Source organism: Glycine max, chromosome 11 (genome assembly GCF_000004515.6).
Source record: "Glycine max cultivar Williams 82 chromosome 11, Glycine_max_v4.0, whole genome shotgun sequence".
Classification (NCBI taxonomy): Eukaryota; Viridiplantae; Streptophyta; class Magnoliopsida; order Fabales; family Fabaceae; genus Glycine; species Glycine max.
In genome coordinates this window covers 16,099,195-16,124,451 of record NC_038247.2, presented here as the reverse complement: position 1 = coordinate 16,124,451, position 25,257 = coordinate 16,099,195, and the positions used below count along the sequence as shown (strand labels likewise).

At 30.1% G+C, this 25,257-nt stretch overlaps 2 protein-coding genes across 3 annotated transcripts; both read right to left on the bottom strand.

Moving 5' to 3' along the window:
- Positions 1–13,325: 13,325 nt before the first annotated feature.
- Positions 13,326–17,815, bottom strand: LOC100792690 (tRNA dimethylallyltransferase 2). 2 transcript variants are annotated; one of them, XM_003539130.5, is made up of 10 exons: positions 17,478–17,813; positions 17,326–17,405; positions 16,689–16,757; positions 16,463–16,535; positions 16,252–16,364; positions 15,725–15,799; positions 14,996–15,406; positions 14,324–14,399; positions 14,065–14,219; positions 13,326–13,571 (listed from the first exon to the last, which is right to left on the bottom strand). In XM_003539130.5, exons 1-10 carry the CDS (start codon positions 17,701–17,703, stop codon positions 13,413–13,415), a joined length of 1,437 nt encoding a protein of 478 aa, XP_003539178.1. In that variant the 5' UTR covers positions 17,704–17,813; the 3' UTR covers positions 13,326–13,412. The 2 variants fall into 2 exon arrangements, with proteins under 2 accessions (XP_003539178.1, XP_040862943.1); XM_041007009.1 differs by lacking the exon at positions 16,689–16,757 and having other exon boundaries at positions 17,478–17,815.
- A 5,184-nt stretch (positions 17,816–22,999) lies between these two features.
- LOC100796368 (uncharacterized) lies at positions 23,000–25,257 on the bottom strand. Its single transcript, NM_001254446.2, is given in 4 exon segments — positions 23,000–23,310; positions 23,408–23,488; positions 24,330–24,440; positions 24,911–25,257. Coding segments are annotated over 4 exon segments (528 nt in total). The 5' UTR covers positions 25,172–25,257; the 3' UTR covers positions 23,000–23,235.

The following is a 25,257-nucleotide window of genomic DNA, read 5'->3' as shown; positions in this document are numbered from 1 at the left end:
CGAATAGGAAGACGATTGTTAATTTTTCAAATAAATTGTGTAAACGTAATAGAACGACTAACTTAAATAAATATTGAATTCACATATGTGTACACCAATCCACAAATTGAGTCGTCTACAATGTGACCATTGTAGTAAATGATGGTCGAAATTTCTTTAGGTGAAACCATTGTGGTAAAGAAAGGGATAGAGATAATAACAGAAAAGAGAGGAAGAGTTCTCTAGTTAGGTAGTAGTGAGAGTGCTCTGAGACTCATTGTCTTTTCTCTTCTTGGCTTGATTCCTTTTTTATAACTGTTACGGTGGACTTAGGCGGCATGATGCCAAAAAATCTTTCTTATTTATATTTTTTATATCTTTTGGATTTGTTTTACTTTTCTTTTCATATCTGCAAGCCATAGATAAAAAAAATATCAATTCATATCATTTAAGCAAAAAATAACTGCTAATTAAATATATTTAAAGATATTTTTAATATATTTTTATTATCAAAAATAGCTCATATTTAGCAATTATCATATATTTTGGATATTTTAATCTTTTATTTTCATATCTGCAAGTCATAAATAATAAAAATATCAATTCTTATCACTTAAGCCAAAAATAACTGTTAAATAAATATTTTTAAAGATATTTTTAATATATTTTTATTTAAAGATATTTTCAATAAATATTTTTAAAGATATTTTTAATATAGCAATTACTACTCTTTGAAATTTTATGTCTATTATATAAGATAGATGTATCAATTATTTTTTTACTTTATTTTTTATTTTATTTTAATACTACTAGCTAATTTTATTTTTTTTAATTAAAAAATATCAACAACACATAAATTTAACTACAAAAGTACATACAAAGTAACTAAAAAATTGTGCTCTAATTTTATCTAATTTTTTTTATTTTCCTTTATCTGTATATTTTTATAAAAAAAATAAAAAAAATTATAAAATTTAATTTAATAAATAAGTAATTTTAAAACCAATTAAAAAATTATATAATATAATATTTATATTTTATAATATTTTAAATTAAAAAATAAAAAGAAGAGAGAAAGTCTGAAGTAATATATATTGAGAATTAAATTATAAAGTAGAGTAAATTTAAAAAAAAAAAGTAAGAAAAAGAAAGTGTATTTACTAAAAAAAACAAGTATCATAGTCTTCAACATTTTTGTTTCTCTCTCTATTTGTGAAATGCTAATAAACGCAGAAAAAGACTATAAGAAGATTCCTTGTTCTGTTGCAACATCAGGGGATTTAAATTATTAATTTTGAATGGAAACGGCAAGAGGTAGAATCTTGGAAGCCATGGTAGGAGAAGAAATTCTAATTTTTTTTCTTTTTGGTTTTTGTTTTTCTAATGTGGAGATTGATTGGTGAAATGGGGTGACGTAAAAACTGCGAATGGATCGAGAAGGAAAATCGTAGCTGCTTTTGCTTGTGTTTCAAAAATAGGAAAATGCAGTTACAAAATACCAGATGAAAAGTGTGCAGTCATTCAATTATCAAGCATCATTTCAACAAATTATAAGTTAAAAACTTAGACATCACTCGTAGAATGTATAAATTTCTTATTATGACATTTGAGGATAAATATGTCCAAAAAAAAGTGAAGACCAAATGGAAGATATCTTTTTTGTCTATTGTTATATATTATTATTATTATTATTATTATTATTATTATTATTATTATTAATATATATACTGGACTAATTTCATTAATTTTTCGTTAAGAAATATAACATAATGGTATATATTTACTACAGTCGGTTATTTATTGTTATACCACATTTTAACTGTAGTTTTTTTATCAGTAAAAAAAAAGTATAGTTTTCTTTCTCTGGTAGAGATTATAAATTAACAAGAAATATACTTCTAAAGAAGTCTTCTACTTTGACCCACAAAAACTTTTCGTACACAAAGACATGAGGTGTAGCTTTGGACTCACTCGACAGTCGACATTGCATGTGTGCCCAGTAAGACTATGAACAGTAAAAAAAACAGAAACATAAAGCAAGAAAATATCAAGAAACTTAAATAAATTAAGGCTAGTTAACTTTTACTTTCCTATAATTATTATATAGGATTGTTTTATTCAATGCACCCGATGCATATATATTAAGGAGACAGAAAAATAATAAATAAAGAGGAATTATCTTTTTGTTATTAATATCATTATTGTTTAAGTTTTAACAAATTAAAACTTTCTATTTTTGTCTCATAACTTTAATATTCGATAAAAAAAAATCCCTATTTCATGAATTCCATTAAATAACAGAAGATTGATTATCTTTTCTTCCTTAAAAAATATGATCTAATTAATATTTGTAAAGTCCTCCGCGTGGGTCATTAGTCTCAATTCCTTTACTCTCTTTTCTTTTTCTTAATGAAACTAATTGTGTAATCCACGGGAGAAAATTTTGTTCAAGCTAGGTAGATCAAACTTCTTCAATCTCCTTTATTATGCATGCAATAAGTGCACACAGCGTGGGAATGGAATATGGATGTGTGTGTAGAATTCTAACCACTAACCAGTAATGTTTCGTTCGTTCCCATTTTTGCATATCAATTGCTCTCGAAGGTGGACTCTTTCAAAACTGAGATATCATGACACTGGATAAAGTCCATCATTCACACCGCAACTAACAAACTCCGATTTCATGGTAAGTAAGGTTACGTTTTTGGAAACCATAAAGTCCTGATGATGATCAGAATGAGAATTAAAAAGTTGGTGGGTCTCAGTGTCTCATATATACTTCTCCACTATATATTTCTTCCCATCTCACTAGCTATCTCTACCCTTATTTCTTTTATTTTTATTTTATTTCTTATTTATTTATACTCATGCATTTTATTTACATTTATTTTATTTCTCTTCTCTCTACCAAACAGTGCATTAGAAAAAGTAAGAAATGAGTGTGGTTGGTTGTGGCCATAGCTAGCTAGCTTTTTCCTTATTACAGTTCTTGATTTGACTCTGCCAATTATAAAATCTGCGTCTCATATTCAACTAGGAAATTGCTGGATGGTAAAGATAGCTAAGGTAGACGAAGATAATAAACGGTGTCACAAACTTAGAATTAAATTTAAGATTAAAAAAATAAGATAAGTTTGTGAATTATATAACGAACGGTAAGGTTAAAAGATTAAAAATATAATATTAAATTATTAATTTTTATTTAAAATTTAATACATTAAATAATTTATTAATATGAGGTGGGTGTACAGTAAATTAACAAACACATTAACCCTTCATAACAAAAACTATTCGTAGGTACTTTTCATAACCAATTCCAAAGTATTTTCTTTTTCGGCAAACAAAAACTTTTATATTCATAAGCACAAGTTGTGGCACAATGTCAATACACAGTATATAACCAAAAAGTATACCAACCAGTACATATCCCTCGTGTTCCACACTTTGAAGTTTGTATCCCATACCATCTCTTATAACTATACATGAATCTTATTCTAAACAACATAAATGCATATAATATGATTCCCAAAAGTGCATGTATATATGTTTCGATTAAAGTTTTTACTCTGAAAGCTAACAATTAATTGATGGAGTGACCCACTTTTAAGCTTTATTTTTTCCCACATTTCACGTTCTGTTCTGTTTTAGTTATTTCTCATTGCAAATTTTGAGAATTTTGTTATTTATATGTCTGGTTCATTTTCTATTCTTTATCACTGTCACTTTTAGTAACAACTCATGTACTTATTCTCAAGCCAACGTTCTGATAATGATGAGTTGGTTGAGCTCTGTGATGGACAAACTCTATAAATAGAATAGAGTGCTCTCAGTTTTGTATCATCAAATTCATTTCTTTATTTAGAAAAATATACCATCTATTAAGAGCAAGTAAGGGTCTGGAAGAATAAAACTGTCTTTAGGTTCGTGTATGCGTCGCTTCGCGCTCGATTTACAATGACTGGAGGTACGCTCGTAATATTTAATTTTCATTGTTTGATCTAAATATATCATTTAAATTGATTTGCATGTTTAGATTAATATCTGTATATTTATTTATCATTTGGTATCAGAGTCATTCTAGTGCTCCTGTCTTGCTTCTATTCTGTTTTGTTCAATAGAGAAAAAAGATTAACAGTATATATATATAAGATGAGGTATATGGCACCACCAAAAGCGTAAAAGAAAAGTTGCGTAAACTTTATATATATAATATAATATAATGCAGGAAGAAGTATACGCTTCAATCCAAACAGTTGAACTTTTATATATTAAAATAATATAATAAAAAGGTTGCAGCGTGCTAGTTTTTTTTTTTTAAAAAAAAAATGCATCCCTCTTGATTGAAAAGGTAAAATTACAAATTTGGTCTCCCATTTATCTCCAGTTTCGGATCTGGTTCCCCAGTAATTTAATTTACAAATTTGGTTCCTCTATTTTATAAAATCGTGCAATATTAATCTCTTAGATCACAATTGGACGTTGACCGTTAACAAGTGATGCTGACAGCCACGTGTCACGTTGTTATTGGATGATGATTGTCACGTGTCATATTCTGATTGGATGTCAACTCCATGAAAGATTAAATGAATTATTGTTTTCATTGACCAATTAGAACATGACACATGGCAGTCATCATCTAATAAGAACGTGACACGTGTCAGTCAGCATCACTTTTTAACTGTCAATGTCCAATTGGGACCTGGAGGACCAACATTGCACGATTTTACAAAATAGGGGGACCAAATTTGTGAATTAAATTACTGGGAGACAAAATCCGAAACTGGAAACCAAAAATACAATTTTGCCTATTGAAAACTAAGCTTTTGGTATATTACGTCAGTGTGCTTTGAATTATTCATTAAGATTAAAGGATCCTTTAGAAAGCGTAAACTTACGTTAGTGTGCTTAAATTATTTATTAAAATTAATTGTATGTTTATTTTGGTATTTAAACATGTAATATTAAGCTAAATAATTTATGCATATTAAATTTAATGGTTAAGAGTTTATATGTTTCAAATATTGGATAATCATATGCATATAATATTTATTTAATTTTGAAGTTTTGTGTATGATTTATGATTTTATACATGCGAAATTATCTTGAATATTTTATGAAATATTATTTGGTTTATTTACATTATTTAGAATATTATGTAAATATTTAGCTCCTATTAAGATTGAATGTTAAGTGATTAATATAATTTTATTAAATTAGAGAATAGTCACAACATCTTTAATTGAGTAAAATTATATGCTAAATTTATAATCACATTAGAAATATTAATTGTGATTAATCATATGTAATGTGATGAGATCTACCCACAGAAATTTTGTTGTATTTGTATGATTAATTAGGACAAAATATTAGATTATATTTCTTAATTTACCCACAAGAATTAAGGAAAAGAACATGATTTAATAGTTTTATCGTAAAGTTGCATGATGAATCTAATTGAGTAGGACTTTAGCCCATAAGCAAGTTTTGTGTCACTAGATTCATATATTGAGACATGATTTGCATTGGCAAAACATGACATTTGTTTAGTCTCAAATTTTCTTAATGAGCATGTGTGTTTGTTTGTAGTTTCACAATCTATGAATATTTCTTGTGACCTTCTCATATTGAAAGGTGATAATTATAAGGTTTGGAAGGAAAGAATTCTCCTTCATTTGGGCTGAATGGATATTGACTATGCTATAAGGAAGGATGAGCCACCGGCTATTACTGAAACTAACGAACCTAATGTTGTTGACCTTCATGAAAAGTGGGAGAGATCTAATCATCTATCTGTTATGTTCATAAAAACTAACATATCCGCTAATATCCGGGGTTCAGTTGACCAACATGATCAGGTCAGAGATCTGTTGAAAGTCATTGATGAACAGTTTACGACCTTTGAAAAGTCGCTTGCTAGCACACTCATTATGCAATTCTCTTCCATTAAGCTTACTGGAACGTGCTTAAGGGACATAGTGACTGAGTTGAAAACCCTAGAAGTTATCATGTCTGAATCCTTCCTAGTACATTTCATTTTGTGCACCCTACCTCAACAGTATACACCTTTTAAAATCTCCTACAACACACATAAGGATAAATGATCTATTAATGAACTGATGACCATGTATGTTCAAGAAGAAGAGATTGATAATGGAAGAGGGTGAGAATGTAAATTTAACTACTTTTACTTTTGGAAAGGATAGGAAAAAGTCTGTAGGCACCAATAAAGGAAGGATTCCGACTCAACCAACAATTAAAAAGGAGTCAAAGTGTTTCTTCTGTAAAAAGAAAGGACACATAAAGAAGGACTGCCCCAAATTTAAAAGTTGGTTTGAGAAGAAAGGTATACCATTTACTTTCGTTTGTTATGAATCTAATATGATTAATGTGAATCATAATACATGGTGGATTGACTTTGGTTCTACAATCCATGTTTCTAATACCTTGCAGGATATGGAAAGCTTAAGGAAGCCAGTGGGAAGTGAGCAGTGCATCTACTCAGGGAGTAGGATGAGCTCGCATGTAGAGGCCATTGGAACGTGCGTCTTAGTTTTAAGTAGTGGTTTTAAATTACATTTGGAGAAAGTTTTTTATGTTCCTAGATTTTGTAAAAACTTAATTTCTGTTTCTAAACTTGCACCTTTGGGATTCTATTTTAATTTTACAGACTTTGGTTTTAATTATTAGTTGTGGTCAATTGGTTGATGGTCTTTATTCGATTGAATTTATAAGCGACGCTACTTATAATTCTATGCACGTTTCTGTTGGGTTAAAATGATATATTATGAATGAAGAATCCTCTATGTTGTGACACCGGAGATTAGGACATATCTCTATTGAGAGAATCAAGCGATTAGTAAATGAAAGAGTACTTAGTACTTTGGATTTCGTTGATTTTGAGACTTGTGTAGATTGCATTAAGGATAAGCAAACTAACAAGTCTAAAAAGGGTGCAAAGAGGAGTTCTAATTTATTAGAAATCATACATACAGACATATGTTGTCCAGACATGAATGCAAATAGTCCAAAATACTTCATAACCTTTATAGATGATTATTCACGATATATGTATCTCTACTTACTTCATTCTAAGAATGAAGCTTTAGATGCCTTTAAAGTTTTTAAGACTGAAGTTGAGAAACAATGTGGAAAACAAATTAAGATCGTGAGATCAGATAGAGGTGGGGAGTACTATGGTAGATACATAGAGGATGGACAAGCACCAGGTTCATTTGCGAAATTTCTTCAAGAACATGAGATTGTTGCCCAATACACTATGCCTGGTTCGCCAGATCAGAATGGTGTGGCAGAACGAAGAAATTGAACCTTATTAGACATGGTGAGAAGCATGAGGAGTAATGTAAAACTTCCTCAATTTTTGTGGATTGATGCTCTTAAGACGGCTGCGTATATATTAAACTGAGTTCTAACCAAGGTTGTCTCAAAGACACCTTTTGAGTTATTCAAGGGTTGGAAACCAAGTTTGCGACATATACGCGTTTGGGGATGCCCGTCTGAAGTAAGAATTTATAATCCATAAGAGAAGAAACTAGACCCTAGGACTATTACTGAGTATTTCATTGGATATGCTGAAAGGTCTAAAGGGTATATGTTCTATTGTCCATCCCACAACACTAGGATTGTGGAATCAAGGAATGCAAAGTTTCTTGAAAATGACTTGATCAGTGGGAGTGATCAATTTCAGAACATTTCTTCTGAAAGGGATCATTATGAAGTTGAACCTTCTGGGACAAGTAATAGGTTGGTAGTCATTCCCACCCCTCAAGTTAAAATGGGTGTTAGACAACCAGTGATTGAAGTTCCACAAGCTGTTGAAAGTGATCATGTAGATCAAGTTGTTTATGAGGAACAACATGATGATATTGAACAAACTGGTGAAGAACCGGTTGAACTAGTTCCTCAGCAGGATGATCAAGCAACATTAAAAAGATCTACTAGAGTAAAAAGGACAGCAATTCCTAGTGATTATGTAGTGTACCTACAAGAATCAGACTACAAAATTGGAGCCAAAAATGATCCTGAGACGTTTTCACAAGTCATGAGTTCTAAGGAATCAAATTTGTGGTATAATGCTATGAGGGATGAGATGGATTCTATGGCATCTAACCAAGTTTGGGATCTCGTTGAGTTTCCTGTTGGTGTAAAAGCCATCGGATGTAGATGGGTCTTCAAAACAAAGAAAGACTCAGAAGGCAACATTGAGAGACATAAGGCAAGACTTGTTGCTAAAGGATTCACTCAAAGAGAAGGAATCAATTACACAAAGACATTTTCCCATGTATCTAAAAAAGACTCTCTTCGAGTAATTTTGGAATTAGTAGCTCATTTTGATCTTCAGTTGCATCAAATGGATGTGAAAATGGTGTTCCTGAATGGTGATCTAGAAGAAGAGGTTTACATGAAACAACTTGAGGAATTCTTATCTAGTGTTGGTGAGCACTTAGTCTGCAAGCTTAATAAGTCCATCTATGGATTGAAACAAGCCTCCTGCCAGTGGTATTTAAAATTTCATGAGGTCATTTCTTCATTCAGCTTTGAAGAGAATGCCATGGATCACTGTATATACCAGAAGGTCAATGGGAGTAAGATTTGTTTCCTTGTATTATACGTAAATGATATTCTGCTCGCGACTAATGATAAGGGTATGCTATATGAGGTGAAATAATTTCTCTCAAAGAACATTGACATGGAGGATATGGGAGAGGCATCTTATGTCATAGGCATAAAGATCCATAGAGAAAGATCTCAAGGCATTTTAGGCTTGTCTCAAGAAACCTATATCAACAAAGTTTTAGAGAGATTTAACATGAGAGATTGTTCACCAAGTGTAGCTCCCATTGTGAAGGGTGACAAACTCACTTTGAGTCAGTGCCCCAAAAATGATTTTGAGCGGGAACACATGAAAAATATTTCATATGCTTTAGCAGTTGGAAGCCTTATGTATGCTCAGGTTTGCACTAGACCTGATATTGCGTTCATTGTTGGAGTCTTGGGAAGATATCAAAGTAATCCAGGTATTGACCACTGGAATGCTGCAAAGAAAGTGATGAGATATCTTCAAGGAACAAAGGATTACATGCTCATGTACAGACAAATTGATTGTCTGGAAGTGATTGGCTACTCCGACTCAGACTTTGCTGGTTGTGTTGATTCACGAAAATCAACATCTGGTTATATTTTTATGTTAGCCAATGGAGCTGTATCTTGGAGAAGTGTCAAGTAAACCTTAACTGTTACTTCCACTATGGAGGCTGAGTTCGTTTCCTGTTTTAAGGCTACCTCGCATGGTGTATGGTTAAAGAGTTTCATGTTTGGCCTTAGAGTTCTATTTCTAGGCCATTAAAGTTGTATTGTGACAACTTTGTTGTGGTGTTTATGGCTAAAAACAACAAAAGTGGAAGTCGAAGTAAGCACATCGACATCAAGTACTTAGCCATAAGAGAACGTGTTAAAGAAAAGAAAGTGGTCATTGAACACATCAACACTTAGTTGATGATTGCTGATCCTTTAACTAAAGGCATGCCACCAAAGAATTTTAAGGATCATGTAGTACGAATGAGACTTGGTTCCATGATGTAATTTCATTATCATACATTTGTTATTTTCAATGAAACTCTTATTCAATTAGATATTTTCTCATATGGTTTTGTGTACATATTTATTTATTTCGAGAAAAATCATTCGATTTAGATATAGAATAAACATATGGTTTATTCATTAAGTTGAGAGCTAGTGTTGAGAGACTTGATATATTGTGGTACATGAAAGATATTACTTATCATCAGAGGACCTATCGTCATGACTCATATATTTTGTTTCTTATTACGGTTGATGTTGAGTTAAATGGACCAAGTGGGAGAATGATGGAGTGGCCCACGTTCAAGCTTTATTTTTTTTCCCACATTTCACGTTCTGTTTTATTTATTTCCCGTTGCAAATTTTGGAAATTTTGTTATTTTTGTACCTGGTCCATTTTCCATCCACATTGAACCCCCTTATCACTATCACCTTCAGTAACAAACTCACGTACATATCCTCAAGCCCACGTTCTGATAACAAGTTGGTTGAGCTCTATGATGGACAGACTCTATAAATAGGATAGGGTGCTCTCAGTTTTGTATCACCAAACTCACTTTTCTATTCAGAAAAATATATCATCTATTCAGAGCGAGTAAGGGTCTCGAAGAACAAAATTGTCTTCAGGTTCATGTATGCGCCGTTTCGCGTTTGATTTGAAATGGCTGAAGGTACGCTCGTAATATTTAATTTCCGTTGTTTGATCTGAATATGTCATTTAAATTGATTTGCATGTTTAGATCAATATCTGTATATTTATTTATCATTAATTTCTTTCTTTCTCATTTGGTATGTTAGAATTCGTTCTCATGCTTACAATTAATTTGTAAAAATATTTTTCAAACTTTAATACAAATAAATTATAAGTCTGAATCCAAGTGATGGAGTTTAATATCTTTCCTTTAAATGCACCAGACCTACTAAGCATGTACGTATTTGGATCACGAAGGAATAACAAGCCAAAACAAAGGCTGAAAAAGCAACAATACCCATGTTTCTGCGGTGAAACAGTCTCGGTTTCGTGTTCGATGAACCAAACATGCACTAAGCAACCAATCTTCTAGGAACAAAAGATTCAGCATAGGGAATAACAGAAATAAAATAAAATAAATAAACTAACATCTCAGACATTTATGGCATCTAAAACTACGGTATTCTTTGTGCATGTCCACATTCTGAGTAAAAGAGTTCAAGTCTTTTGTGGTCCACCTGTCTTCTTGACCACCCAAAATTTGCTTGACAATTTCTTACAGAAGCTGTTGTGCTATTCTAATCTTCTGAACTCTCGAGTATGTTGCGGTTCGGAATTTGCTTCATCATCCTCTAATATTCTACAAGAGCGAAAAAAGTAGTGGCCACGAGGAATGAGAGAAAAGCAAAAATCTTAATTCAGAAAACGTGTAAAGGGGCCGTTTGTTTGTCTTTATAAAGTATAGAATATAAACAGCTAAATCATTCTTACATGATTTTGTCGTGGTAAAGAGACACGTACGTGAGAGAATTGGCTCTCGCAGCATATACTATATTTTAATAAATCGAGTATTAGTCATTTTCCACAAAGGGTGTTTGTGTGTATGGATGATCAGTGTTTATAATATTATTTTTGAAGTGAAATAGTATATATGTTTGGATTTGTTAATTAAAAGAAAACTAGTAGTAAAAAAATCTTCAACACAAAAATATTTAAAGTTATTTTAACTTTAAATTAATTTTAAATTCATTATTAATTTCCCAATATAATATAAAAACTAAAAATTTACCCAAATTCACACCAGTTGCATGCCATTTCAACTTAATTTTATAAATTCAAATTGAATTCAAACACACACGGAGTCGCAAGATACGCTGTGACCTGTGAGAAAGCAAAAAATGATCACAACATAGACGTAATTAAGATGGTCCCGACCCTGTAAGTCAAAACTACTATCTTGTACCATTTACTTTCTTAAATTGATGGATGGTTTTATTCTCAATGAAGGTCATTGTTCCATCCAGCTACAATATAATTTTACCCTTATCGACCATATATGACAGAAAGTCCAGCATAAGTCACCCTTGGAAGCATTTTTCCAACAAAACAAGGCAAAACAAAATGCTTTTCCACATTATAAAGGTGTTAGTTTTGAATCTTGATAGCACGGGTTTATACTTTATACCGATATTGCATCACACGTGCATATGCTGCGATCCACGACCAAATTCTTTCGTAATTTTGGTGAAGGATTTCGGAAACAACAAGCATTGAGTTTAATAAACTTGTATGGTTACTACTGAAAGTAATTATTATAAAAATTAATAAATTTATTATATATAATAATTTGTAATTTGAAGATAATGTAACAATTTTTGGGGGGTCATTCACAAAAAAAAATGTAACAAATTTTTTAAATATTTTCCTTTTTCTTGATAAATTTAATTTTAATGCACCACAAGCGATATGATGGTGTAATATAATATAGATCATTAAAAAAGTTTGATAAATCATGTTATTAGGGTGTGCATTAGTCCGAAACAACCTGACAAATTCGTGAATTCAAATCGAACCAATTTAATTGAATCGAAGTTTTCAACTTAATCACATTCAACTCAACCAAACCAAACTCACTTAATTTGAGTATCAGGTTTGGCAAACCGATGGGGAGGATAGAATTTTTTATGTAATTCCTGGGTTCTTGTCTCTCCCAGCGTTAGCAGATGTAGCTGTAATTTTTTTCCCTCGTCGTTTATAAATAAAGTTTTTTCTTAGGGGCTTTTGCCGCTCATTCTCACAAAAAAAAAAAAAAAAGTTTTGCAAACCCCATGACCTCGGAACAGAATCTTTGATTTAAAAAACATGAATCAAGTAATTTATTTATTTTAGTTCTGGGTTAAAGATCTGGTATGTCTTCTTATTTATTAGATCAAAGATTAATTTTACTTGTGATTTAAATACTGGTGATCCAAAAAAATTTTGCAAGCCATATTTATTATTAATATTTGTATTGTTTTCTTACTTTTGATTGTGTGAGTGATGCAATAAAAGAACCGAAGATTTCATTTCATTTCTTCCCTAACTCATTACTCATTTCATCGCACAAGCTCGTCACCCACTCTGTCACGTCGATGAGATCCACTGCCTCATGCATCATGCAGTAGCAGATGTCAGTCACATTCCTTCTCCTTCATTGGCAATGGTGGATGTATCACCATGCTCTTGTTATTTCACTAGAACCACCATCCTATACTCATGTAAGTTCCAACCAGTATCTGTGATGATTTCTTAAATCTCATTTCAAATGTTTTCGTTTTGGAATTCATGAAGATTATGCTCTTAAGTCTTAAGTGTGAATTTTTGCGCAAAATTTTTTTTAGTACAGCACCATGTATTTTTCTTTAAAAACAAAACAGCATTTTGCACACTTGTATAATAGAGAGACTCGTTGAGCCAACAAACCAAATCATTCTTCATCGAGTTGGTTAAGTTCGAGTTGTGCGAAAATAGAAAAATCCAAAACAATAACAATTGATTGATTCAAAATTTATTTTCCTCCCGAAAACAATATAAACTGACCCGTATGTGTTAGTGAGATTATAAAATATTATAACATGATAATTTCAAACTTTTTCCACATACAAAATAAATCGTTGGTTCTGAATTATTTTTCATTGTTAAAGATAAATCATATTTTGAAATCAATCCCTACTTAAATTTGAATTATTCTTGATCCTCAGTCCTCAATACCTTTTTTTGTTAAATATAAGAAATAAAAGAAAAGAAAAGAAAACTTATATAAAGATTAAAACAAATTCATAATCTTAGGAATGAAAAACATTTAATCTTAAAATTCTTTCTTACTTTAAATATCTAACTGTTCAGACGCAGAATACTTCACCTCTTCCACGAAACCAGGAACTTGTGCCTTTCTCTTAAGACGAGATATACGTTTTCGGTGCCCTCGACCTTGTCTGTGTTGCTCCCATTCATGAAATCCTCTAAGCACACGATCTCCGCAGGCCTGTAAACACAAAAGTTCATAAGAGAACACAATCAATGATGCAGCACCATTGTGTGCCACTGCAAAAAATGATTATAACACGGAAGAGAATGTGCGAAGAAAATAAGGTTAACTCAGCCATTTTTTTTGGTATAAACAGAAGAGATACAACGTGACATTGTTATGCTAATACAGCCACACATGGTACTTTGTGTGCCTCACAATTTTCACGGTGTATTTTATGCAGAGAAAAAATTAGGCATGTAAACTTTTTAAACTTCATTTGCACTTAAATTTTTCCGTGGTGAATTGTAGTTGGTGGCATATCATTGCGCCAAGACTCCAAAACTTGCAACGCACAACTAGCCATAAGGATTACCATGTTCCCCTTCTCTCGAATAAAAAGAGGTGTTGTTGAAGGGTATTATGTATGCAAAACAATGCAAATCTTTTTCAGTGTCATGAAAGTGAATAATGTCTCATGACAATTTGATTCAAAAACAATATAGCAAACCTTGCATATGTATTGAGTCCAGAGGTCCCTTTGGATTATTTTCATCCCCGTGTCATTTGACGTCCCAAAGATGGTTCCATTCTCACTCAGGAAAGATTTGACTATCTTCACAGCAGATTCAACCACTTGCCGGGTCCATACATCTTCTGATTTGCCTAAAACATAAAATAACCAAATGAATCTAATCCCAGATATTTAATGAGCTAATTGATAATGATAAACAAAGAAAATATGCAGGAACAATATTAAGACAACTTACTTGATATTGATTCTGTGGAATCAACATAGTGTATGTTCCAACCAAACAGAGTTTGCAGTCGACTGAGCATCCTCTTCTGTCATGAACAAAGCTTCAAAATCAATCTCTGACTTCAAAGTTTCCATACTAACTCCAGTCAATTCAATGCAGAAGGGTTTAGTAATTGTCACCAATGAATACTGATCAAATATATTATTTCCTCTTTAAGTTAACTGGTCCTTACTGACAATATGCTACATTGCTCAAGAGACAATGACATTAATTGTTTTTTTGAAAAGCTAAATATTATTGAATAAAGTAGAGCACAAGGTGTACCCTACTAAGATAACAAGATTACATAAAACCAGAGGCGACAATAACATTAATTCAAGGAAGCACAGAAACAAAAAAACCTAATAATTCTACAAAAAGCCTTGTAGCTAAAACAAAGAAATACTGATATTGTACAGACCTATGCCAGGTGAATTAAATTAAATGCTCTAAAAAAAGAACAAAGGGCATTACAAACTTTTATGTCAAAATTCAGATGAAGTATCTCAGTGGTACTGGTAATTTTCTATAGTGAGATAAATCAGAAAAAATGACATTTTCAGTTTCCTTGCATACCCGAACAAATAAATTTTCATTCAAAAATGCTTGTTTAAGGAAGTCACAAACAAATGACATTTCTACCTGACGGCGAATAAGTCTTCGGGTATTAAGCTTTACTTTTTCAATTGCTTCTTCCAAAAGAATTGTGGATTCAGTATTAGAGGAAGATCTCACCAACTCCATCAAATTATGATTAAATAATGTCTCTCCCTTTTCTATGCTGGATCCTTCAGTCAATTCCCTCTCTCTTTCATGCATGTCTTTGACAACACAAGTTCTAAGAAGAGGCTCAAATTCACGGACACCAATGGCTTGCCGCAAACCTCTAGTATAAACTGCATTCAAGTTATAAATGTCATAGACTTCATTGAGTAATCCCTCATGCATCATGCAATCTACCCTCTGCTCTACATATCTGTCCAGTACAGGGAGAGATGCATCCACACATATAAAACAACAATCATATCTTAAGTTATCAACTTGACCCCACTTCTGCCCTGCCACAAGCAAGACCAATATTATTTAAAATGGAAAAAAGAATCAACAGACATACTGCAATAAAACATGAGCAATTAAATATCCTTCTTCCATTATTAATCCACTTGATGCCCACAGCAATTTTCCACCAACAGAATAAAATGGAAATGGTGAGGAAGCCTGATTAGTGAATTGTGAAGCAATCAGTGAATTGTGAAGCAATCACTTATAAGGCAATAACTTGAGGTATATCAAAGCATATATTTATGGACAAAGGGAAAAGAGACTATTGAATTTCCAGTTGATCAATGAGTGCTAAAGAAGAAAACAAACCTCTGCTGCCTTTCCTTGAAAAATATTGCTAGGAAGAACACCAGTGCGATTGTACAAATTAATATATTGATTTATCTGAAACCCAAAAAACACGTGTAGACATGTCATCCCCAGTTAGGCATTCCATATAATTTTAGATGTTCAGAAATGAATTGAAAGCCCATATTGCTTCTAAATTCTAATATATGTACGGCACGCAAGAACTATAAAATCACAAGACTTACAATAACAAGCATATTTATACATGCTTTATACTGTTATATGAAATTAACTTAAATACACTGATAGTGTAAATATTTTTTATACTTTTATAGTAAGGTTGTTGCTTTTTATAACAACTACTTTAAAAGTCAAATTTAAGGTGATATTTAAGGTTGACAATGCATGGAAATTAAACAAAATATAAACAGAAAAACATCATAGAATTGTTGTGTATGACTATATGTAACTCTAACTGCATAAATAAGATCGCCATTTGCATATGTCTATAAAAGAATAAATAATAAACAATCAAATTACACGCCAACCTTTCTATGGTTATTTGGATGGATTCTATTTGCTGCAACTGGATCAATATCTTTAAGCAGGTCATAACTATTGTTTGAACAGTCATTTTCACCAATGAAATTGTTACCAGACCCTATAAATTTACAAATACAATAAATGCTAAGTATACATTAATTGAACAGAAACAAAACAAAAAAAGTAAAATAAACCACCAAATACATAGCAATGTACCAGTTGGATCACCCAAACAGCTTTCATCCATATCTTCTGCAGAATCATCTAAAAGAAACGGACTCACAAGAGCCTGAAGAAGGAAAAGAAGCAAAAATGCCCCCAAAACAAACGTAGAACTCAGTCACATAAGTACATTATTAGACATTAAAAGAAATTTAAATAAATAAAACGAAGAACATAATGAGATACAAAGAATACATGAAGCATGATTCAAAATCCCAACCTGGATATAGTAATTAGTGCCCCCAACTATAACAGGCAAGTGATTACGAGCCAATATATCATCAATAATCTGAAAATATAAAAAAAAAAAAAAAAATACAGTAACAAACTACAATACCAAAAATAATACTCCTTCCATCCTATAATAATTGTAGTGCAAGAAAAAAAAATTGTTCCTAAAATAATTGTCATTTTAGTTTGTCAATGTAACATTAATTACTATTTTTTACTTATAATATTAAGGTTAAATTAATTTGTTGTCCTCTAATTTTTTTGGGATCAATTTGATCCTCTAATTTTTTAAAACTGATTTAATTCGATTCTTTTGTCTAAATTAAATTAGGAAATGTGCGTTGTATAACGGTTTAAAATTATTTAGTAACGGTTTTAAACCATCACAAACATACTGCGATTTCTTAACAGGACCTAATTTTGACGGAAGGATCAAATTGAATTAAAAAACAAATTACAAGATTAAAAAACTAATATAATATGGGCAACAAAGACTAAAAATGAAATAATGATAATAAGGTTAGCTTTATAAAATTGTTAGATATAAAACAATCAAAGGACTAAAATAATAATAATAATAATAATAAGTTACTAATTCTCTTCATTCTTCAGCGTTAGAGACTTACGGGAATAGCGGAATCCCGAAACGCTTTGGCAGTGAATTCCACGTTGGGGCTTACGGTACCCAAGAGATGATGCGGAACTCCTGCAACAGATTCGAAACGCGATTTCAGAAACGGGAAGAGATTGTTGGGATGGGGAAAAATCAGGGTGGTACCGTTCTGGTGAGAGAGAGGGAGTTTGTTGGTGAGAACATCGAGGCCGCGGTAGACCTGCATGGAATCGGCGTTGATGAGTTCGACGGGGAAGTGGGAGGCCAAATCAACGGCTAGCTTCGACTTCCCGGAAGCGGTGGGGCCCGTTATGACTAGTAGCTTTGGCTTTGGCTTTGGTCGTTCTCTGTTGCTAGGGTTTGAAGTTACTGTGCTCTCTGTCGCCGCCATTGTTATTGTTAACCTCTCTTTCACTCTACGTTCTCCTCCTCCTAGTGGCAGCTTTGTGTGGGCTGGACAAACAAAATACTCAAATTATTTCGAAAGATTTTAGGGTTTCTATTAAAAAATTAGGCCTGTGTATTTATCAAATCAAATAATCATAATTTCAACAATAATAATAATAATAATAAAAGTAATTAATAATTCATATATCAACTTTACACTCTTCAAATTAATTGAAGTATACTGTATGGTTGATTTTTTTAAACATGCTGATAAGATTTTAATTTACTGGTGTGTGAATGAAAATTATTTTGTTGAGATAAGCAAAATTCAATTTGGTGAAATGCTGGAAAATTAATCTCATAGTTTTCAATTATTAGAATATTTTATTAAAAAAAAGTAAAGTACACCAAAAAAAAATTAAATTGGCCATTGATAAAAAGAGTAACTAGACCCTTTAAGCCCTGAAATTGAAGGATGTTGTCACATTAGTCGATGTTAAAATTGAGCTCTTATATTTTATTGTTATAAAATTTATATATTAAAATAATATATTTTATTATATGAAAATTGATGTGTATATTAATTTTAGTTTAATATGCTTTTTTAGGTGTGTTTGATATGTTAAAAAGATAGAATAAAAATGGACAAATAATTGAGTTATATGATAATTTTTTATATTATATATTGTCTGATTTACAAGTAATTTTGTGTTATATATTATTTGATGTGGTTATGTACTAGATAGAATAATGTAAATTTTATTATAATACCATTTGTATTGTGTAATATTTGATTTGCACTAGAAAAAGATATAAAAAAATATTTTGAAACTTTTTAAATTATTTTATTATTTAACATAAAATTTATTATCATGTTTCATTAATATTTATAATTTCTTAATATTGTGATATATTTTAAAGCATTATTAATTATTTTATACTTATTTTTATAAAAAAAAAAAGTTTATAATTTATTAGTTATATTGATATATTTTTAATTATATCTTATAAGTATCATATTATAAAGACTTAATTGTAAAATCTCGTAGTGTTTTGATTTTAATCATTGACGTTAAGTTTTAAATGTTGATTAGACTTGGAGTTGATCATTATTTTCTTAAAATATAATAACTTATAAAAATGCTTAAGGAATAAAATCATGATTCTTAGTAAAATTATACATTTCTTTTACTATTACACATTTGAATAATTGATTCAAAATATAGTATTAATATAAGTTTTATGTGAAAATAGTTCAAAATTTAATTTTTTTATAATTTATTATATTTTTATAATCTTATATATTATCTTTTAAAATATAATATATAAGATTAAATTCTATTTTCACATAAATTAAAATATGTATATATATAAGTTTTATTTTATATATTTATTTATCTTTTAAAATAATGCTTTTAATTACTAATAATATTTTTTATCTATATTAAGATATTTATGTTATTTATTATAATATAGATAAAAAATAATGTCAATAAATTACATACATAAATATTTAAAAAATAAATAAAAATTACTGTCATTTTATTTAATTATATATCTTTATTATATAATTTAATTCTTTAAAAAAATTCATACCTAATTAAATAAAGTAAAATATAAATAAAAATATTATTATAATAAATAACAAGAATATCTTAATATAGATAAAAAAATATTATCATTAAATCAAATATATAAATATTAAAAAGATAATAAAATACCATCATTTTATGAAATTATAATTTATGTAAAAAAATATGCATTAAAGATAAAATTTATATTATATATTTACTTTATAAAATAAGTTTTGAGTAGTGTGATAAAAATACATAAGATTATAAAAAAAATATAATATATAAAATAAAAATAAAACTTATATAAGTTACATATTCTAATTTTTGTGAAAACAAAATTTAATCTTATATATTATATTTAAAAGATAATATATTAGATTATAAAAATATATTTAAAAGATAATATATTAGATTATAAAAATATAATAAATTAAAAAAAGAGTAAAATTTAAATCTTAAATTACTTTTGTACAAAACTTATATTAATAGTGTGTTTTTAAGGATAAGTTATTTAAATGAATACTTGAATATAATGATAAAATAGTAGTGTGTTTCTTATTTCAATGACCATAATTCAATAGATAAAATCAGTTCTTGAGATTAAAATAATGTATTTTAAAATATATGAAAATTCAAATAGTAAATTAAAAAAAGAACCAATTTAGTGTAATAAATAAAATAGGGAGACAAATTTTATAAATGTATTATAAATTAAAAATAATTCAAAAAAATAAAAAAAGGAGAAGAAAAAAACAAAAATGATCATAGAAATTGTTAGCGAAGGAGGTGAAGAAAGTTTCTAGCAAAAATAAGAAGCATGTGTGTCGTTAGAAGGAGGTATCTGGAAGTGCCAAAGCCTTCCAAGACCCTTGACCAAGTTCTTCCCCCGCGTACACCTTCTCCACTTTTCAATCCACATCATGCAAAAACATGTGCATCACACTCGATCCTTTCCTGTTCCTCGCCATCACCGCGGCGGAGAACACCGCCGCCATCCTCCCCGGCACCTCCGCCAAATACCCTTTCGGTGTCCCACTCTGTCTCGTAAAACTCGTTGGGAAGATTCTTCTGCGCCAACTTGCAGGCTTTGTTGCCTCGCAGGTATGCCTTCGTGGGAGAACACGAAGGTTCGGAGCGTTACGAGGTGAGAAGCCCCTTTGCTTCACGTACCTCTAGCACAATAAAAAGTCAAAAAAAGTTATACACAGATTCTTGTGAGTTACAAATTTTTCATTTTATAATTCTTTATTTATATTATTCCTCCATCATTTTTTAAATCAAACTAAATAAATATTTTTTTATTACCCCATTCCTTAGTTTTTAATGAATCAATCACACATTTTGTTTATTATAATAACATGATAAAATAATATATTAGATATGTAAATACATACTTATCTATAAACAGTTAATCAAATTATTTGTGATACATACTTTAATATTATTCTATAAAAACATTTGTAAAATATTGAAATGGTAACATTATTATGTTATTTTAAATTTTTTTCTTCTTATTTTAATCTTTAATTATTTTTACTCTTAGGATGTATATACTTCAATTCTAAGAATTTTTTTATATATTTCACAGTAAGATATGTGATGAAAAGAAAAGCAAGAGAAATAGATAAATATGTGTAGAAAGCAAAGATTATTTAAATATTTGTCTAATTGTAATTGTAAAATAAAAAAAATCATTCAAATCATGTTTCCTTTGACAATGTTTTTTAGTTTGTTATCATTTTTTAAACATTTAAGCCCAAAATTAATAAATTATAGAAATATATAATGGTGTTTGTTTTTTCACTAGCATTTGATAAATAAGAAATTTCTAGGTCAATGAAAAATAATTAATTAATCTTTTTTATTTACTTTTTTAGAAGAAGAAAAATTAAGAATAATATTATGTTGAAGTCATTATAGAAACACATTAACTTAAAGATTCATGTTTTGTAATGAGATATTCATGTTTTAATGTTTTAATGGCTTACAGAAATTTATTTCATAAATTTCACCCAAGAGGAAAAGTCATCTTAAACACCTTACAAAAGTTCAATAAAATTACTTTCTAACATTATCAACTATCTATTAAGTCATTTTTTCATAATTTGATGTTCATGATCCAAATGTAAAATCAACAATTTTTTTATCCAAATACAAATTCAAAAAACAATTTTAATATAAATTTGTACGACTAAATACTATAAGTATGACATGATCAAAGACAAAAAGATATATATATATATATATATATCATCCTGTTCTTCACAATTATGTTACTTTCTTCTTTTTCCTTTCCTATAGGCTCATCACATGCAAACTTCAAATACCTCAACTGCACACAAAAATGAGAGACAGGAGCAATAAAAAAAAAGGAAATTAATAAAAGATAAAATTAATTGGAAATGTAAATAAAAATAACACATAAGACAAATAAAAGTCTATAAAATGTTAGAAGTTTTCTTACTTTGCCTACCTTATTTCTTCTATATTCTCTCTTCATCAAAGATTTTGTCAACATAACACCATACATGCTTTCGTTCCCTAAAGACACACAAATAATAAAAAAATAAAAAACTTATAATATGAATGAGATAAAGGGGAAATTATTAGAGTTTTTCTTCTTTGTCTTTAAAAATACTTAGAAGAAACAATAAAGTAAAGAAACATAATACAAAAGAAAATAGTTAAAAAGTCTATAAAATGTAATGTGTTTTTACTTTGTATATCCTGTTTTTTCTCTTTTTTCTCTACTGGTCAAAGAGTCTTTGTCAACACAACATCATACATCTTTTTACCTCCTAGAATATTAGAAAATTATATACTCTCATGACTTTTGCTCTCTAAAGACACAAAGATAATAATAAAATAATTAAAATAAAACTTATAGCATATAAATAAAATAAGGAAAAATCATTATAAAAACACATAAGAAGAAACAATAAAGTAAATAAATAAAAATAAAATAGAAGAAGATAATTAAGAAGTCTATAGATTTTTTACTTATCTTGAATATTTCCATGGCTTTCTTTTCTTATGTACCTATAAATGATTATTTTGTAACTTTTAAATCCAAACCAATCCAAGCTTTCTCCTTCAATTTGGTTTGGGATCTCACGTCAACCTAGAGTCCTAGATGCATGGCGGTCCCTAACTCAAATTCTAATTAGACAACAATAATAAAAGCACCTAAGCAATTGATTGTAAATTTTCATAACTTAGAGAAACGAAATTATTGTAACAGGGTATTTTTTATTTATCAAATATTAATGGTTAATTGTTAATTGTTAGTATTTTATATTAAGACTCATAATTGCTATTGTTAATACTACATATAAATTTGAAATGTTTTTTTTAGGGTGTTGAAATGTTAATGTATAGACCACCTTCATTTTGTCCTTTTAAATATGCTCATTGCATCATGAACGGATCTCTCGCTATAGAAAAAGTGTCCCAATAAGATAAAAAGAAAAATAATGGGTCAAACATTATGGAATAAAGTTAGAGAGCATAAACACACGCAGTTTCAACATAAAAATAATTTTCTTCTCGTAGATAATGTACAAATCATTTTCTATGCTAAAAATCTGGAAGTATAGCTGTACATTTGGTATCGGGTAATGTTGAACATGTTGAGTAATAAAACGAGTCTTTCAACTTTATTAAAATGGCAAACTTTTGTATTCGTGAAATCAGTAACGTAAGTTGAAACATGAAAGCGTGGATTAGTTTAACTAGATCTTTCCGAGTATTCAATTTGCTTTTGATGACAGAATCATCACATCTCAAATAAAATGACAAGAAATTATGTAATGTTTAGAATTTAGGTGTCCAATGCACATTTCCTAATTAAGTCTGCAAAATACAATGAAATCACAAATTATGTCACATACAACGACATGATTCTAGTTACATCACCACACTGAATATCCAGAAGTAAGGTTACTTTGTATTAGCATTTCAATTCAATGCAGGGTATCTAAGTTTTTGCTTAACTCCTCCAGCTTCTTCATCCTCAACTTCTCGCTTTCAGTCACCAGCTACCCCAAAGTTCACAGAATAATGAGGGAAAAAGACAAATTAGGAAACAAATTTAGAAAGTTTTGCAAACACTCAAATCATCAAAGAATTTCTTACCTCCATTAGTTTGGTAACAAGTTGAGCTTTTTCCTTGTTTTTCTCATTGAAAACTTCAAGGGCTTCCTTGTATTCTCTCTCCTGTGATCCCACAAAAAAGAAAAATTAAGATACTTCAAAAAATAATTCTAAAAGTTAAAATAGGAAAAAGCTAGATTTAGTCTCATCTACTAACAAAATTAATATTTTAACAAGCTACTAAAAAAAAAGTGGCCTAATCAGTAGCCCTGTATCTGCCCTTTTTTTCAGCTTCGTTACTTAAAAACACTGTTTTAATTCTTATACAAACAATTTTTTTCTGTTCTAGTCTTTATTGCTAGTTTTGTGACAGTACAAAACCTCCCCAAAATAGAGACATAAGGAATAAAGCATAAAAATTGTTCTTACAGGACTAAAACAAAAAATTAGCGCAGGTATAAAGACTAAACAATAAATTAAACTTTAAAATAATTTATATTTCCTTTTCAATCTTTCTTCTATTTTTTTTTCCCGGGCATAATGATGCAAAAGAAGCTTGCATGAGGAAATTGAAATCTCCCATTGAACCAAATTGATCATTTTCTACGTGGATATTTAAACACAATTATTAATAATGATCACCTTAACCACTAAATAATGATGCCCACTTTGCCTCCCAGCTGATGAGACAATATGGGACCAAGAAAGCAAGCATGGTTAATTGATTAAAATTCAATGCAGTGCTCAAGTGCTTGTATCAAAAGCTGTGTAAGCATGAGGATCACTTTGCCACCTTGAGCAAATCCTAAGGCTTAAGTAAAGATTTTAGAAATGTCACACATTCGATCCTTTTGCTAACAAAAACTAAAAAACTAACATTTACCAATTTACAATTTGCTGACTAAAAAAAAAGATTTTAGAAATTTCAAAAGTAAACAACTGGTAAACAGTTGGAAAACCTCACCTTTCTCTGGCAGGTTTGGCCCAGTGGCTTTAACTCTTTGTTAACACTGTCTATCTTCTTTCGAACTATTGCAACTTCCTTCCTCAATGGATCTGTGAGACCCTCAAGCTCCTAGAACATGATATGCAGTTTTTCAAACAATTACTATTTAAGAAATTGTTTAAGAACCAATACACTACACGCATGACACAACAATTGCCTTGGAATTTCTGATTATCCTCAGTTCTTGCTCAAAAGGTTTAAGAGAAAATTAAATGGAAACATAATTTTCTAATCAGACTAACCTGTGTGATTCACAAACACCAATAGATTCTATACTTTTTTTCCCATGCCTTAAGTTTACTAATTAGTGTGTTTAGAAATCTGTTGAGAAGTAAGAAATTGGGTCTGAGACTTAGAAGCTATAACTAGTAGCTTCTTAGTAAACATCAAAAACCATGTCTAGAATGTGGAATCATACATGGTATATATTGATTAATATGTAAAACATATAAAACCAAAATCCAAATAATAAATCATGAAAGCTTAGAGCTAAAGCAAATACAACTTCAAAGGAAAAGAATCAGTATTGTTAAACTTACTTCTCTAATCTCAGCCAAGCGCTTTGTTTCCTCCTCTACTCGACCGAGATAAGCGTGAACCTTATCCCTCACCTCCATTTTTCTCCTTTCAATTTCTTCTTCCTTTGCTCGGAACATTGCCAAAGCTGATCTTGACATCTCCTCTTCCTTGTCATCCCTCATTGGACTCTGGTTGCTGTTAATCATCCCCGAGTTCCTCACTCGCTGCACATTTGGTTGTTGTTGTTGTTGCTGCTCATATGACTGTTTTGGTGTTGCCATTATTGCACCAAAATCTACAGCACTCTTTTCCTCTCCTTGGCCAGTTTTCTCTGTTCTTTTTCTTCTTGTTATCTTTTTCTTGGAAT